Source organism: Cynara cardunculus (genome assembly GCF_001531365.2).
Source record: "Cynara cardunculus var. scolymus isolate 2C chromosome LG 2, CcrdV1, whole genome shotgun sequence".
In the NCBI taxonomy this organism is placed as follows: Eukaryota; Viridiplantae; Streptophyta; class Magnoliopsida; order Asterales; family Asteraceae; genus Cynara; species Cynara cardunculus.
Genome location: NC_037529.1, coordinates 62275527 through 62293341, shown reverse-complemented (window position 1 = coordinate 62293341; position 17815 = coordinate 62275527). Strand labels below are relative to the sequence as shown.

At 37.4% G+C, this 17815-nt stretch overlaps 2 protein-coding genes across 2 annotated transcripts; both read right to left on the bottom strand.

Annotated features, from left to right (window-relative positions):
- Nucleotides 1-4145: 4145 nt before the first annotated feature.
- LOC112506522 (squalene monooxygenase-like) lies at nt 4146-7915 on the bottom strand. The gene is made up of 8 exons (XM_025110636.1): nt 7679-7915; nt 7377-7488; nt 6566-6740; nt 6318-6486; nt 5549-5767; nt 4949-5224; nt 4457-4735; nt 4146-4253 (listed from the first exon to the last, which is right to left on the bottom strand). Exons 1-8 carry the CDS (start codon nt 7913-7915, stop codon nt 4146-4148), a joined length of 1575 nt encoding a protein of 524 aa, XP_024966404.1.
- Nucleotides 7916-10328: 2413 nt separating this feature from the next.
- Nucleotides 10329-12511, bottom strand: LOC112506262 (L-type lectin-domain containing receptor kinase IX.1-like). The gene has a single exon (XM_025110275.1). It carries the CDS (start codon nt 12509-12511, stop codon nt 10355-10357), a length of 2157 nt encoding a protein of 718 aa, XP_024966043.1. The 3' UTR covers nt 10329-10354.
- Nucleotides 12512-17815: the final 5304 nt, after the last annotated feature.

Below are 17815 nucleotides of genomic sequence, written 5' to 3'. Positions count from 1 at the left end.
ATTTACCACAAGGACACAAGTCTATAGGCGTGAAATGGGTCTGTAGGACCAAACTAAATGAAAATGGTGACATCGAGAAGCATAAAGCATGTTTGGTCGTAAAAGGCTACAAGCAGAAGTTTGGGATTGATTATAATGAAGTGTTTGCCCCAGTGATACGTCTTGAGACTATACGTTTGGTTGTGTCTTTCGCTGCTCAAAGAAATTGGAGAATACACCAGATGGACGTTAAATCGACGTTTATTAACGGCTATCTAAATGAAGAAGTCTACATAGATCAACCTCCTGGATATATCAAAGAGCACGAGACGAATAAGGTATGTAAATTAAAGAAAGCATTATATGGTCTGTGCTTGGTATAGCCGTATAGATGGTTATTTTGAAAAGAATGGGTTCAAGAAGCAAAGAGTCGTAGCTCTATCCTCAGCAGAGGCAGAGTATATGAGTGTATCTTTGGTAGGATGTCAAGCCATTTGGATGAGAGGTATATCTGAAGAACTAAAACTATTACATATCAAGAATAAATTAAATCATTGATTTAATTTATTCTTTCCATAACTGTTATAGTAATCATTGCCTTGTAAAATGTAGCTGTAAATGTTTACCTAATTTAGCTCCTAATTAGTCTCCTATCCATGTATACATCCTCGCTATATATAGCCCTTTTGTAAATTGATTTTATACACTGAAATACAACACAGAAATCTCAATACCTTTCATGGTATCAAAGCTGCAATTGCTCTAAAGAGCTGATCCTCCTTCTTATTCTTTCTTACCCCTACGCTTCCAATGGCATCAAAAACCACAATCCAGATTACTGCTGCAACTCATTTCCCAATCAGACTCACCGCCAACAATTTTCCTGTCTGGCGTCGTCAAGTTGAATCAACCCTAATAGGGCTTGAGCTCGATGCGTTCATCTTTGGCGATAAACAGCCTCCACAATTTCTGGATGACAAAGACGGTCCCAAACTGAATCCAGAGTATCTGCCTTGGTACCGCCAAGATCAGATAATATTCAGTGTTATTCTCGGTTGCTGCTCAGACTACATTCAACCTCTAATTTCGTCAGCTACTACTTCACGAGAGGGCTGGGAAAGACTCAATGCCAGTTTCGCTAGTGGGTCCAGATCTCGTGTCATCTCTCTCAAGTCCAAACTTGTCAAAAATCCCAAAGGTTCTCGTTCAATAGCCGAATATCTTCAGGATATGCGAGCCATTGCTGATGAATTAGCGCTTGCACAAAGCCCTGTTACAGAAGAAGATTTACTGGTTCATATCTTATCACAACTTGGTGATGAATATAGTACTATCGTTGCTGCGATCAAAGTACGTGAATCACCACTGTCTTACTCAGAGTTATTTGACAAATTGACTGATTTTGAGCGAGCTCTTAAAGAACAAACTGCAGCCCCTGAACCTGTGCTAACCACGGCTAATTATACTGCAAGACAGTTCAATCGACAACCTGGACGATCGGATAATTTCAACCAGCAATGTGGCACCAACAACCGTTTCTCTAATCAACAACGTACTTCAACCAATCGCACTCAATGGTCGTCTTCAACTTCTAGAGGAAATCGCCAAAACAGGTCCAATCCCTATTGCCAGTTCTGTCACATTCCAGGTCATATGACTCGTGACTGTCGCAAGCTATCTCGTTTTTTACGAGACAACAATGTCACTGCCAATACCTCTCAGTCGAATGCTCCAGTGGCTAATATAACCACAACTGGTTCACCTTCTGCTTCACCAACCTGGCTATTTGACAGTGGTGCCTTCAACCACGTCACTGGTGATCGTTCCACACTTCAAAATGTCTCAGACTATGGCGGACCAGATGAAATTATACTTGGGAACGGTAATAGTTTAAAATTTTCACATGTTGGCTCTAAACATATTAACACATCACTTAAGACTCTACACTTACCTCATGTGTTATGTGTTCCATACTTGCAAAGGAACCTTATTTTTGTGGCTAAATTATGCAAGACTAACCGGGTTTCTGTTGAATTTTTTCCATCTTATTTTTTTGTGAAGGATCTTCGCACGGGGGCGTGTCTCATGCAGGGGGAGAACTATGAAGATGTGTACTATGCCAAGCTACCTTCTAGGCTACCATCCATCTCTCAACTAAACGTTACCACCAGAATTTCACCACTTCAATGGCATCATGCCTTTGGTCATCCATCCACAAAAGTTTTCAAGTCGCTTCTTTCAAAATTAGGCCTTAGTTCCAAGCTTTCTGATTTGCATTGCCCATCTTGTTCAATTAGTAAGAGTCATAAATTGCCTTTTGGCTTTAACTCATTTGTTGCTACTAAACCATTACAATTGATATATTCTGATGTGTGGGGTCCTGTCCAAAGTTCCATTGATCATTTTAATTATTATGTAATCTTTGTGGACTACTTTTCAAAATATGTGTGGCTCTACCCAATGAAAAAGAAATCTAATGTTGGCACTTTGTTTCCTCAGTTCAAACTTCTGGTTGAAATTTTTTTCCAAACACCACTTGTATCTATCTTCATTGATAATGGTGGAGAATACATTGGTCTTCTACCTTTCCTCAAACAACATGGTATTTCCCATTACACCACTCCACCTCATACACCTGAGCAAAATGGTATTGCTGAAAGGCGCCATCGACACATAGTTGAAACATGTCTAGCTCTCCTACACCATGCCAAACTTCCCTTAACCTTTTGGACTCATGCCTTTCAAACGGAAGTTTATTTAATCAATAGGCTTCCTACACCCATTTTCAACAATCAAACTTCTTACAACATCTCTTCAGTCAATCCCCTAACTACACCAAGCTTAAACCTTTTGGTTGCTTGTGCTATCCATGGCTACGACCCTACACCACTTCCAAACTCCAGCCCAGTTCTACTCCATGTCTTTTCCTTGGGTATTCTACTTCCAAATCAGCCTATAAGTGTTATGATCCCGTCACCATCGCTTGTACCACTCCCGCCATGTTCAGTTTGTTGAGAGTCAATTTCCTTCCAAAATCGACTGTTATAGTAATCATTGCCTTCAAGAATAAATTAACTCATTGATTTAATTTATTCTTTCCATAACTGTTATAGTAATCATTGCCTTGTAAAATGTAGCTGTAAATATTTACCTAATTTAGCTCCTAATTAGTCTCCTATCCATGTATACATCCTCGCTATATATAGCCCCTTTGTAAATTGATTTTATACACTGAAATACAACACAGAAATCTCAATACCTTTCAAAAACATCCTCAGTTTGAACCCACAGGGATACAATGTGATAACAAGTCAGCAATGGCACTTACCAAGAATCCTGTATACCATGGAAAGAGTAAGCACATAAGGATCAAATATCACTTTATTCGTGAATTAGTAAAGTGTGGAGATGTTGAAGTTATTTTCTACAGAACAAGTGATCAAGTGGCAGATGTGCTCACCAAAGCATTAAAGTCTGCTGATTTCTTGAAGATGAAGGATAGACTTGGAGTTATGCAAGTCTAGATTAAGGGGGAATGTTAAGATATTAACTTCCAGACCCGTGTTGTGGTTACTATATATGACAGTAGGAGTAAGTTATTTTTGGTTGTGTCAGTTCAATCATAATATGTGAAGCGTTGTGTTGGTTGAACTTATATATATATATATATATATATATATATGTTTGTAAAGTCTGTTGTATCAGATTGTTGGTAAATGAAAGATTGTTAGTTTCTTAGTGAAAACATCTTTCAATATTTAGTGTTTTTTACAACAGTCACCAGTTCAATGTGTTGGAGGCATGCAGAAGATTCAAGGAGCTGTTCAGCCTACTTCGGGGTTATGCCGGCTTCTATGGTTTCATCCACAGATTACTAGAACATATATGCTTTGATGGTCTGTGTTTCAGCCATCGTAAGATCTTGAAAACGGCTCATTCTGCAGAGCTCAAAATGATCATGATTCTGCTGATATCTTATCAACATCTAGTAACAATTACATTGGATCAAAATCAATGTTACCAATATCTAAAAAACATACATACTAATAGCACTCACAATGGAGCTTGTTGGAGAGGTTTTTGGCCACATAATTTAACATATAATTTAAAAAAGAAAACTACGTGTATACAATTTCTTAAGAGAATAGAAAAAAGACGAATTAGGATCAATGTAGAAAAGGTGATTTAAAATATGCTGGATTTGCGGTTGACGATAATAACATTTGGGACGCTCCTTCGGCTCTTAGAATAGGCAAAATGATACCTACTGCATCCTGCCATCCGAAACACAAAGATCCGTTATATCATCCGCTGCCATTTAGTGACGTTAAAAAACTAAACTAGTTGCAAATTAGCATCACCACTTTTTTGACAACAAATCATGATGCCAATGGTGTTGCGTACGAGGATGGTAATTAGCATTTAGCAACACGTAGTGGTGTCGGATTGTGGTGTAGATGTATATATAAATACGTACCAAGATCAATCTAGCACCTAGCCAAGTGCGTCGTGGTGAAGGATATGGAAGTAACAAGCGGCCAACACCAAAGATGGCGACTGAAAAGAAATGAAGCACCAAGCTTGATGGCTTCGGGTTTAGACCGGATAATAGCGCAATGGGTCCACTTGAGCACATGCCACCGAGGCTCAAGTAGTCAAAACATGCTTGCCGCAGTTCTGTCCTTGCTTGATCAGGTGATGCCGAAAACACTTTGTACAATGCTCCAGCCAATGTGTTGATTGTAGATGCGACTGGCTGAAAACAAGATACAACTTCAGTTTCCTGATCTAGTACAATTAAGTTGACTTTATAGGACACACAATTATTTGGTCCTATGAATTTAATTAACCAGCCTATGAAGACACTTAGACATAATATGACGTCCTATAAAACCGATTTTTGTTGTAATCTGATGGCATTTTAAGAGACAATACATCTATATGTATGTATGTATGTATGTATGACGACCTTGCGTAAGGTGTAAAAGGAGTCAAGATACTTGCAGAGGGCGATTGAGTCGTTTAAATTATCAAGTGGTCGGAGGAGATCACGAACAACCACAACATCAGATAAAGCGACTGTCATTCCTCCTCCTGTCAAAGGATGTCGCATGTTGAATGAATCCCCGAGCAGGATTGCACCCGGGGTGGGTTGTGGAGCAGCCGGCATGCTTCTATTAGCCATTGTTTTTATCTTTCCTTCGTCCACCGCAGCAATGAAGCCACCTTGCAGTTCCGGAGGGATCTAAAAGTACACGAAAAAGTCATGACAAAATTGATGACAGCAAAAAGCATTGGTAAACAACACTGCGAATATTTGTCTAATAAATCTAGGTTTCGTTGATATATATATACATATCAATGAATCAGATTTGGATCATCAGAAAACCACTTTCCAAAATTAGTATTTCGAACCTATAAATGCCTTGGGATCCATGAAATCTACATTGAGAGAATCCAGATGGCCGATGACATTAAAATCACCAACATCTTGCTTAGCAAATGTGTGCAATGGGCCTAAAACTACTAATCAAAGATCAAAAGGGAATATTTTTGCAAGAAATCATACCTGAGGAGCTACCTTAGTCTTCAAATAAAGGGCCATTTCACCATTGCCAACAGAAGGGATCTTCTTCCCTGGGATATCAACTAAACACCTGATCTCGGTACTGCTGATACGATAGCACAAGATTGGTGAAGGGTCTGCCAAGATAACATGTCCATGATTCGGATATGGGGCCTCACAGTTCTTCAAAAGTAATGCAACAAATGAAGATGGGATCTCTACCTGCAGATAATCTGATCATGAGGCTTCATTCTGAATGCATACACTATGTCACTGCAACAATATCTGGTTTTTAAGTGTCCTAATAAACCGCTTACTATGAGGTAAGTTTATAGACCTTACCATTGTAGATCATATATAAACGTTTTACAATAAGTTAATAGAACGGTCGTGCACCTCCAGAATAGTTTTTTAAGCCGATTTTGAAATACAACATCATATTAATATTTTTATATGAAATTATTTGAAAATTTGTTACAAAGAATGACCGTCTTGTAAGAAACTAATGGAACACTTTATTTCAAAATTGTCGTATAAAACTTATTACGATGCCCAAATACATCCTAACATCATATGGTGACACAAAATTGTTTGATCCTGAAAACTATAAGTCCTATAAAACACACCTTTATATAGAACACACAATTGTTTGATTACATGAACTTAAGTCCTATAAAACAGTCTATTACGATATGTAAGCATCTTTGACATCTTATAAAGCCGATTTCGTTGTAGCTAGTGTGTGAATATCTTGGATGATAGTTATGCTTACCTCAGGTTTGCACAGACCACGTCTCAGATTCGAAAAACAGCCATCACAGACGATAGTAAGCGGTGCATTGGCCGTGATATCTTGGCCTGCTTTGGTTTTGTAGCGGACGCCTTTGACAGCTCCTTTCTCTTCGATAAGAGATGTCACTGTCCCTTGTTCAAGCCTCACGCTGAAAGTGCGTACATGAATAGTTAAAGAACTGAATATCAAAAATGACTTTGGAATTGAAGATAAAAGCGATTAATTACTTTGGGACTGTTGCAGCCTTCTCTCGCATTCGTTGAACGAATCTGCCATTGTGAAAACTCCTGCCTGAAACATCTCTTGTGAACTTCTCCAATGGGTAAGCCAGTCTAGTGCTTTTATCCTCCTTGAACAAAGCATAGCCAAACACCTTTTGAGCATCGATGTTTTCTACACAATCTGTAGCAAAATAAAAATAAAAACGCAACGTTTGAACTCGTAGAACACTGTTTGGCACAAAAATGCATTTCTTTTGGTATCAGTGCTCTTCAAATGGTTCTTTAACGGGTATTTTTGTGCTTCTCCTATTTGCTGTTTAAGAGAGATGGACAGGAAAAAGATGGCTAGAATACATTTTTATAGGACGTCAAATATGTCGAAATATTCTAATAGATATTGTTTTATAGGACTTAAGTTTCTAGGACCGAACAATGGTGTGTCCTATGTAAAAGTGTCACAAAAAGTTGATATGATGCTTTTGGGGGTTTCAACATTTTTTTAGAACACTTTCAAAATAAAATGTTCTATGAGTTTTTTTATATAAGAGAGTTTTCAAATAATGTCGAATAAAAAAGATTAATGGAAATATTTATTTAAAAAAATATCTTAAGAACTTATTAGGACGCTTTTGGGTGTCGTATCAACTTATTGTAATACATTTAAATAGAACGCACAATTGTTTGATCCTATAAAACAGTCTCTATTATGCCATTTATACATATTTGATATCCTATAAAACAGATTTTCTTATGGTGCTATATTGACATGAATCTTCTGTTCATGCCTCACCATCGGTAATGGTGGTAACTTACATACCTTCTAAGTCCAAGTCGATCAATTTCATGTAGCCACCAGGTTGGAGCAATTCTCCGACAATTCTATCTTGCAATCCCAGGTCTCTTTCTATGACAAGAATTCGTCGGCCATCCTATATATATAAACGGTAGAACCAAAGGAATTAGTTGGAGTCTCTAGTGATCGTCTGTTTTCCTTTGTTTCTCATTTTCATCATTCGGGTTCAATCCTCATTTAGCATGAATAAGGAACCAGAAAAGATATATAGGAATTGATGATGAAAACTAATGAATCCTAATTCTAGAGAAAGAAAGGAAGCATACCTTGCCAAGACTATAGGCAAGGGCTGCACCAGCTACACCAGCACCAACGATTATTACCTCTGGGGATCCATCGTTCTGCGGCTGAATCCTAACCAACTCATTGACCTGTTTATGCAAATCCAAATTATCATCAGCTGGTTTGCTCTTTTTCACACCCAAGAAATAGATCAGAGCAAAACCTAACCAAGTAGCTATGATCCCTCCTAATATATACTGTTGTAATATCTTCAACTCCATTTTGAAGAAAACTTAACCACTGTGAATCTGAAAGAGTTGTCAACAATATATATACAGAAAAGAACAGCAAGCATTATAGCACAGAAAAACATTGGTGTTGACTTGGTGATGGATTAGTGGTCAAGTGAAAATAAGAACCTAATATTCTCTTTTTTAATCAGCTAGCCTACAATTTGCTTTCAAGTCCAAAAGCTAAATGTTAAACTACATTGACAAGATCAAGGATTGATTGTCCTCATTGTTTGGAACAAATTGAAGGATTTTGCCCACTGCTTTTAAACAAGAAATAGTGCACACAGTTTTGCACAAAGGCCCTTGGATTACTTGGATTAATGATAGGCATTTTATTTAGGTTTTTCCTCATATTTCGTCGAATTATAACGTTCGGATGAATATTGAAATAAAGAATCCCTGTTAAATGCTCGGTATGTTGAGGATTGAAGTAGCATTTTGTCCTACCAGTCGTGAGGTTCAATCTTTACCACTTCTTTTTTTTCCGTCAAGACAAGTATATGCATATATGGGGTTTGGGCACCCTCCTTCTTTGAAAATGTCGTATTAGCTATTTTCTTTGAAAATGTCGTATTATCTTTCTTTCAAAATGTCGTTGAGCCACTACAACAAAATTGATTTTATATGATATGATGCCTAAAATGTCTAAGCGTCCTAATAAAATATTTTATAGGACTTAAGTTTATAGGACTAAACCAAAAAATGTCCTATCTAAAAGTGTTACAATAAGTTTATAGGACGCTTTCCGATGTTCTTACAAGTTTAATCTAAGACGCTTTTAAAGTAAAATGTCGTATTAGCTATTTTATACGACACTATTTGAAAAAAATGTGCTATAAATACAAGTATCCTATAAAAAGGTAGGTTTATAAGACACTTCTCAAAATGTCCTATAAAATAGCTATTATGACACTTTCTTTTAAAAGCGTTCTCCAAAACTTGTTAAAACGTCTTATAAACTTATTGTAACGCTTTTAGATATGACGCTTTACAACTTTGTCCTATAAAATTTAAGTAGTATAAAATATTCTATTATGACACTTAGACATTCTAGACATCGTATAAAACCAATTTTGTTGTAGTGAATGAGACAAAAAATGGCCTCTCACATTGATGTCCTTGGAGATGCATGAATTTTGTTCGTGGCCGATTGGGGTTGCCCGTTAATTAATCAACTTGGCCAAATCTAGCCTATACAAGATTAATCTACTTAAATGTTTTAGTTGAAGTAGATTCACATATGGTTTCGTTGAACCCTAATCAACTTTTATCACTTGATGTTTTGGAATGCTTAAAACAAAATTTACCCGTTTTCAACAGTTAGAATTATGATTATTGTGAAAGAGATATATTGTATATTCTTATGAATATAGCTAAGGAAAATGACTTGTGGTTTTTCGTTTTGCTAAATAGTTAAGGATAACGTTATCCTGTTCAGAAGTTACGCTACAAAAAATCACCTCTATAGCGACGACTGGCCCTCACCTCTTAACTTAAGCGTCTCATATGATGGAACTAGGTTTTTTCATCGTCCAACACGATCAATACTTGCAATGGTGCGACGATTCCAGCAAAATCAATGTAGGCTGTGGTAGATTGTACGAATCAGAGTTCAAAAATCTTCACCTCTCCGTAAGTTTAGAATTTTTGTACGATAGAGTACAAACTCTCTTGTTCCATATAGTACGTAGTCTGTTTGATGATATATTATGTGGAATCCAATTGTTGAGCCAAGGTTGTGTGTTCTTATGAAAGGAAAATCATATAACTCAGGAATCAGGGGTCCTATTGATAAGTGTGTATACGTATATAAATTCTCGTCTTTGTGAAGCGCATTCTGGGATTCATGATTTATTTATTTATTTTGACGGAAGGGGGTCGGTGTTGATCTCTTTCGCCTTTATGATTCGGTCATCGAGCAAATACAGTCATCTGTCCGCATTTCAGGGTCCCAAATCTTCTGTCGTTGCTATAGGAAGCTACAGCTACGGATGAACAGCGACGATAGTTGTCGCAAATAGACTTATCACGACGAAATGTTGATCTTTAGCGATGACTTTTATCGTCGCAATAATAGGTTAGATTTGCTGTAGTGTTAAAACCTATAAGTCATACATTGTTAGCTATCAACAATGCTTCAGGCACTCCCTCTTCAAGAAAAGCCCAGAAACGTAAATAAAAACATATCTGAAACGATGGTAATTATGATTTTGTTCCGAGTCATTAAAATTAGAGGATTCTATCGAGTTGCAAAGCTGAAATACAGTAAAAGTTCCTACACCTTATGGTTGGATTAAAAAAAGGAATGGAAATGGAAATCAATTAAACTTTTTGAAAACCTGTTTCACTGCATGCAATATGTCCTTCAAAGAAAAAGAAAAAACAACTTAAGGCACACACATGCAAAAGCGTATAGAAACTGAATTACTATAGTGTATTGCAGACAATGGATGCTGATGAGGAAGCTGAAGATGAAGTGGTGAGCTTGGATAAGGTGGCGTCGTTACTCGAACCTGAACACATGGTATAGTCTCTCCCAAAACCTGTGAGTTCAAAGGATGGCGAAGACCAAAATGCTGACATTGTGATGGGTGTCGCTGCAAAAGTTGCAACTGGTACTGTTTTTGGGAGGTTGGGAACTGGTGCTTCAAAGTTAAGAACTTGAATTGCTTGCTTTATAGTAGGCCGTATGTTGGGATCAGGGTGAGCACACCAAAGTCCAACAGTGATCAAACGTTCCATCTCTGCCTCATCAAAATCTGCACCAAGTTTCGAATCAGCTGCTTGACTAAGCTTTCCTTTTCCATAGAGGTCCCAAACATGGTCAACCAATCTGATATGACCATCTTCAGCCGTGGGGCCAATGGGTTTCTTACCAGTCACTATCTCAAGAGCCACAACCCCAAAACTATAAACATCTGAAACCTTTCCAGCCTTGCCTGTCAGGACACATTCAGGAGCCACGTAGCCCATTGTACCTGCCAATATTGTGGTCTGCGATCCTTTTCCGTGGTCAACAAGCCTAGCTAAACCAAAATCCCCAAGCTTAGCATTGAAATTGGAGTCAAGCATAACATTGCTTGATTTGATATCTCTATGCAAAACGCATTGTTCCCATTCCTCGTGGAGATATAGTAATGCTGAGGCCAAACCTCGAGCAACATTATACCTCATTGCCCAAGTTAAGAAGCAACTTCCCTTGAAGAGATGAGAATCCAAGCTACCATTCAACATGAACTCATAAACAAGTAGGAGTTCTTTACCTTCATGGCACCAACCGATGAGCTGCACCAAGTTCCTGTGTCTCAGTCGGCTAATGGTCTTCACTTCAGCTGCATACTCCCTTATTCCTTGTTTGGATCCACTAGATATCTTCTTGACAGCCACATAGGAATTCGTTCTTCTCAAGAAACCTTTATAAACCCCACCAAACCCCCCTTGTCCTATCTTCTCTCCCTCTGAAAAGTTCTTTGTTGCCAGGGCCAGTACTTTGTATGAGAACTTTTTTGGTCCAGTCTCAATCTCAAATTCCTGTGTAGAACCAAGCTCGTCTTCATCTTTCTTTCTAAATGCAGCCTTTCTTTTCTTCAAGGAACCTAACATGAAAAACCAACTAATTACAGCACATACTGTGAGACCTAGACCCAGACAAACACCCAGCACAACCTTCTGTCGTACTGCATGACCAGGTGCAGTAATAGTTTCTCTGACTGATGGACCAGGCGTAGGACCATTTGCATTGATCTGTGAACCAATGATCTTTTCCTCATTTGATAACCTTGATTCAAAATCCCAAGAATGAAGAGTGTGAATCTCAAAAAAATCACCAGTTGAGGCTGAGAAACCAATACAAACACGTTCTGGTAGATAATTTCTCAAATCAACTTCTGTGCTAAGTCTTTGATTGAAAACAAATCCACCCTGATCAAAACCAGTAAAGGCAACACTTAGTCTTTTTGCACTAGAGTTGTAACTTACCCTTGCTCCATTCATTTTCCCAGAAGAAACATCATTCAACCATGACACGTTTGTAACTGATACCATGGAATTGATGTTGATGCCTACATGATCACCAACCGGGTCCCAATCATTTTTATACGTATCAAACTCCACTGCTATGAATGGATTCGACGTCGAGTTGAGTACCTGGTCCCCACTTACAAGGCCGATGCCGCCACCTTCTTGTTTCTGAGGAGTTTGAAACCCTTCCGGTGCAAGAAAGAATGCTATTCCGTCACCATAGTGAGACTGATTCCAGGAGTCCACGGTGAAAGAAAATCGGGTAGTGAAGTCAGCTACCTCTCCTGAATCCTTGTCCCAAAGTTGCAACAATTTCGGATAAGTGATCCTACCAGTACTATAATGCATTTCCTTGTCCCTCTGATTTCTTGTTAGCTGAATGTCAGGACTAGAAGGTGTAGCATCTCCATAGTAATTTAAGTCATGATTATTTGGGTTGAAACTAGTGAGATTAAAGGTTAGATCTGCCAAAGAGGGAAGTATTTGGAAAAGTGAAATTAGGATTATAATTGTGGGAGAACATAGATGATGGAAATTATTGTTCCTAGAGTTACAGACCAACATTTCTTCTGTAATAGAATGATGAACCTTACATTTGGCATCAAAGTCTCAAAGAGGTTTCAAAATTTCAGACACTGGCAATATGATATCATAATTTGGATGAAGAATAAAACAGACAACAAGACAAGGTGCTTTTACATATGGTTGGCCTGCAGATGTGATTTGCACATGATGCTGACTCAGTGACACCATCACCAGGCCAAAACTGTGATTTGTTGATACTTTACAAGATACAATTATTAATTTCTACTTGTTGAAATCATCGAAAAAGCAATTAATTACACTAGATGGCTCACCTGGAAGAAAGAATCATAATGGAGATGTAACATGATGACAACCTAAACATACAAAACTTTGACCTGTTAAATTCCATTTTTAGAAACAGGTTCTGTGCAAATGGACAAATAGTAAACATCGTGAACTTATGGTGCCTGAGGTCGTTCGTAGTATATCACAAGAAGAGTGGCTTTTCTATTTGTTTTGCCTAAAAGGTCTGTAAGTCACTGTAATGTGGTTCAACACATTACCAAAAAACTCCATCTTTTTGCAACACATGCTGCATCCGAGTGGTGATGATATGTCACTGTAAAACTTCTTTAAGTCTTGTAATCGTGAAAACATAATTGGATGATGTTAACTGTTTCCTGACAGCCTTTTTTTAGCACACCCCTAAAGTTGGAATAAGTGTTTAATGTTATTTGTTCACACTCGTTAAGCAGAGTGGACAGTTTTAAAGCACCATTCTCCATCCAATTGCTGTTTCTCAACAAGTAACAAAAGAAGAAAGACAACATCCCCGTTTCTGACATTTTTTAGGCCCTGGGCGAGATATAAAAAGGGGCCTTTGATAAGTACGATATTTTTTCAATACATTGTCTTTATAATCAGAAATAACATTGAATTTTCATATAAAACGTTTTTTCGAGTATTCATAGACGCAAAATCAATCAATACTTATTTTTAAATTAATATTATCTACTAGAACATTTTTATGTAGTATCAGTAATTTGTTTCATCATCAAAAACATCATATAATATACTTTTGGTACATAGAATGACATCATTTGGGATCACAAAGTTGATTCCTCTGATTTCCGAGTGACACTATGTAAATCAATGTAAATAGGTTGGTTTTCAATGTTATCTCATGTTAATGTTTTTTAACATCATTTTAAACTATTATATTATGTTTTCGAATTTGGAAAGATTAACACCATTTTAAACTTTTATATTATGTTTTCGAATTTGGGAAGGAAAGAAAAGAATGAGAAAGGAAAAGAAAAATAAAGTTTTTTATTTGTGTTTTTAACAAAGAAGAGAGAGGAAAGAAAAATAATGAAATAAAAATAATTTTTGATATAATTTTTTTCCTTTCTTTTTCTTTTCCTTTCCCTAAAAAAATCTCGAGAACAAAATATTTTTCTTTCCCCATTATTTTCCTCTCTTTTCTATGTAAAAGAAGACTCAAGAACATAAGATTAGGGTTAAAACAAACTTTACTGGAATCATCAATTATGTAAATTAAAAAACTCATGTTGGTAGTAGTTTGAGATCTTTTTCTTTCTTTTAGAGATAGAATTGCAGATTTCTACACTCAATATTAGATAATAAAAAACAACTATGAAAAAACTATAATTCTAAATATAAATATAAGTTGTACCGTCTTATATGGTTGGTAATTTTTTTCAAAAGATGGGGTTTTGTTAGCTAATAACAAGAAAATCTATCATATTCTAATACAAAAATATAATTAGCGAGAATGGAACAATCAAAAGAGTCGATGTGAGATAAATTATGTAGAATATATCAAAGTTTTGGAAGCAAGTAGTTTTAGACATCGGTTTTAGATTAAAAAAAAAACTTAGAGAAACATTAAATAATATTACATAATGAAAGACAGATTAACCTCTTTATGTGTTTTTTTCTCCAATATATTTAATTCATACGTGTTTGAGTCTTTAATAGTTAATGTAGTACAAAAATCTTTTCTTGTCATATTTGATATTAATTTTTTTATGTGTCTTCTATTTACTAATTTTTTGAACTACTATCATATATATTGAAAAATTTTGGGCCCCTAATTTTTATGGGCCCTGGGCGTATGCCCGGCCCGCCTTCCCCCAGGGACGGCCCTTTAGACAAGCGAATATATGGACATCTCTTAGATGGAGAATTTACGATGGTGTAAGGTACATCAAATTGAGCAAAGGAGCACCACCAACAATATCAAACTCCACATGAATGTCGTTTTCTGACTATTGAGCAAATGTCGAAAAAGAAACTGATTTTGGGCACCATATGTACCAATGCACACCAAAAAACCACCCATTGGTGATCCGAAGATGGATAATCAAATGCGACTGGAACTTCCTCCCGATTTGCTTCCATTTAGTTAGTCATCTCGAAAGAACAAACCTTGACATGTTTTGAACAAATAGACAAATAAAAGTCCAACCTTTATGCCACAAACAAGGCATAGTCTTCCAAAAGAACTCGCCAAGAACCAAAATCCGAGTTTTGATACAACTATCGAAACCGTAAAACTCTGATACCACTTGTTGGGATTTTTCTCATACCACACGGTCCCAAAAAATTGAATACAACAATGAGCTTTATTAATCAAGTAAACCGTGCCAAATTTTCTAAAACCTTTTGGTTTGTAAAATTACGAAGAGCATGGCCATGCATGATTATAACGTGCGGCCGTGTGCGGTGTGTGCGGTATGTGTAATTATAACGTGCAACCATGCCCAAAGTGTTTTTCTCGGATTTTGTTTTTTGTATCATTATCTTCAGCAAAAACCATCATCAACTGTGTTGGACTAATATCATTAGTTACGTTTCTTGAAGATGGTTCCATGTCTCGTAAGTTAAATCCATGAAAATTATGCTTACAAATTTTTTCTTTAAGATACATTTAGGAAGCGTTTGGTACGCATACATGATTGGACATGAAAGGACTGGAGAGGACAAGAAGGTAGGACTGGAAAGAATAAGAGTATGTCTGGTGTTTGGTACGACTAGGACGTACCGGCTAAGACAGAACTAGACAAACTACCCCCAAAAGTTATTTCATGATTTTAAATATTATATAATAGTTATAATTAACACAAATAAAATAAATAATTAAAGAACTTAATTTATAAATATTTGTACACAATTTTCATATAAATGAATACATACATGTATAATGGTAACAAATTTGAAAGAAAATTTTGTTATATAACTGATGGTAGTGGTGGTGGTGGAGGTGGTTTTGGTTATAGTGGAGGTAATGGTGGCCGACGATAGTAGTGGAAATGAGCGGTGGTGGTTGGTGGCCGACAGTGGTTATGGAGGTAGAGCAGTGGTGATTGTGGTTGGTGGACGGCGATGGTTATAGATGACATGAAAATGGTGTATTATGGTGGTGCTGGCGGTTGGCAACAGTGGAGGAGGTAGTTGTGGTTGGTGTAGTGAAGATAGTGGTGGTGGTGGTTATGGTGGGGGTGAGGTGGCAATGAATGGTGGTGGCCGATGGTAGTTGTGGAGGTTGTGGAGGAGGTTGTTGTAGTAGTGAAGAAGTTGAAGGTGACCAACGATGATAGTGGTGGTGGCAATGGACGGTGGTGGTCGGTGGCTTATGATGGTTGTAGAGGTGGTAATGGACAGTGGTGGTCGACAGCGGTTGTGGAGATCCTGGAGGAGGTTGTTGCAGTATAAGAGGATTTAGAGGTAGCCAACGATGGTAGTGTTGGTGATAATAGGTGGTGGTGGACGGTTGCCGATGGTGGTTGTAAATGTGGCAATGCACGGTAGTGAAGGAGGTTGTTGTAGTAGAGGAGGAGTTGGAGGTGGCGAATGGTAGGACTGTAAACGAACCGAACGTTCAGCGAACCGTTCGGCGGGAAGTTCGTTTATGTTCGTTTATTTAATAAATGAACGAATATGAACAATTTTTTTTGTTCGTTTAGTTAAACGAACGAACATGAACAAGAGTCTCGTTCGTTCATTTATGTTCGTGAACGTTCGTTCATTTATGTTCGTGAACGTTCGTTCATTTACCGTTCGTTTACGTTCGTTCATTTACCGTTCGTGAACGTTCGTTCATTTACCGTTCGTTTACGTTCGTTCATTTATGTTCATGAACGTTTGTTCATTTACCGTTCGTTTACGTTCGTTCACGTTCGTTCATTTATCGTTCGTTTACGTTCGTTTATGTTCGTTTATATTCGTTTATGTTCGTTTATATATTAAATTTAATATACAATCTTTTATTTAATTACTTAGAATTCAAATAATATTTATTTATGTTCGTTTAGCCCGTTCGTTTATGTTCGTTTAGCCCGTTCGTTTATGTTCGTTTAGCCCGTTCATTTATGTTCGTTTAGGCCATTCGTTTATGTTCGTTCGTTTAGCATGTTAACGAACGAACATAAACAAACACGAACACACATTATTTCTAAACGAACGAACACGAACACAAAGATTTTCGTTCGTTTACCGTTCGTGTTCGTTCGTTTGTTCGGTTAAGTTAAACGAACGAACATGAACAAGCCTCCGTTCGTGTTCGTTCGGTTCGTTTACAGCCCTAGCGAACGGCGGTAGCGGTGGTGGCAATGAACGATGGTGGTCAGTGGTCGACTATGGTAGAGGTGGCGATGGACTTGGTAGACGGTGGTTGTGGAGGCGATGGAAGATGTTGTTGTAGTGGAAGAGGAGATGGAGGTGGAGGTGGTCGCTGGTGGTGGTGGCGACCGAAACTTGCGGTAATAACCATTAAAACAAATACCGTATTAAGGTGATATATCAAACTAGGGTAGATTAGTAATATTTTAGTTTCTATCTCATTCTTGTCCTATTTTGTCCAACCTTTATTTTGGTGGAACAAGAAAAAAACCTCTTTTGTCCCATGTTGTCCCACCTTGTCCTGTGCTTGTCCCTGTCCCATGTCGCGTCAACCGTGGGACAGTGAGTTCTTGTTCTGTCCTATGTTGTACCAAACATGGGACAAAGCGTTTTGTCATGTTCCGTCCCATGTACCAAATGCAACCTTAAAGATCCATGAGATAATCATCTTTGTGAGATTATCATCTTGTTGCATTCCAAGAACACATAAATCATATGTGCTAAGAGAATGCTATATCCTATGGGGGATGAGGCTTGTCATTCGGTTCCTATGAAGGAGGGTTACACTAAGGTACATGTACACCAAATCGTTCTTACCTACTCATGTGAATAGAAAAATATTTGTCATAGGCAATTGTTCTAAATCAGGTACATTCACTTAATCCTTTCAAATATGATAGTAAGATTTTATCAGATACT

What these genes read in the sequence shown, in the direction of transcription:
- LOC112506522 (XM_025110636.1), bottom strand. Translation starts at nt 7,915, where the DNA reads ATGGAGTTGAAGATATTACAACAGTATATATTAGGAGGGATCATAGCT. An exon ending in TTGCCTATAGTCTTGGCAAG is followed by an intron (nt 7,489 to 7,678) that starts GTATGCTTCCTT and finishes TTATATATATAG; the next exon opens with GATGGCCGACGAATTCTTGT. An exon ending in TAGGTGCTAGATTGATCTTG is followed by an intron (nt 4,254 to 4,456) that starts GTACGTATTTAT and finishes TTCGGATGGCAG; the next exon opens with GATGCAGTAGGTATCATTTT.
- LOC112506262 (XM_025110275.1), bottom strand. Translation starts at nt 12,511, where the DNA reads ATGTTGGTCTGTAACTCTAGGAACAATAATTTCCATCATCTATGTTCT.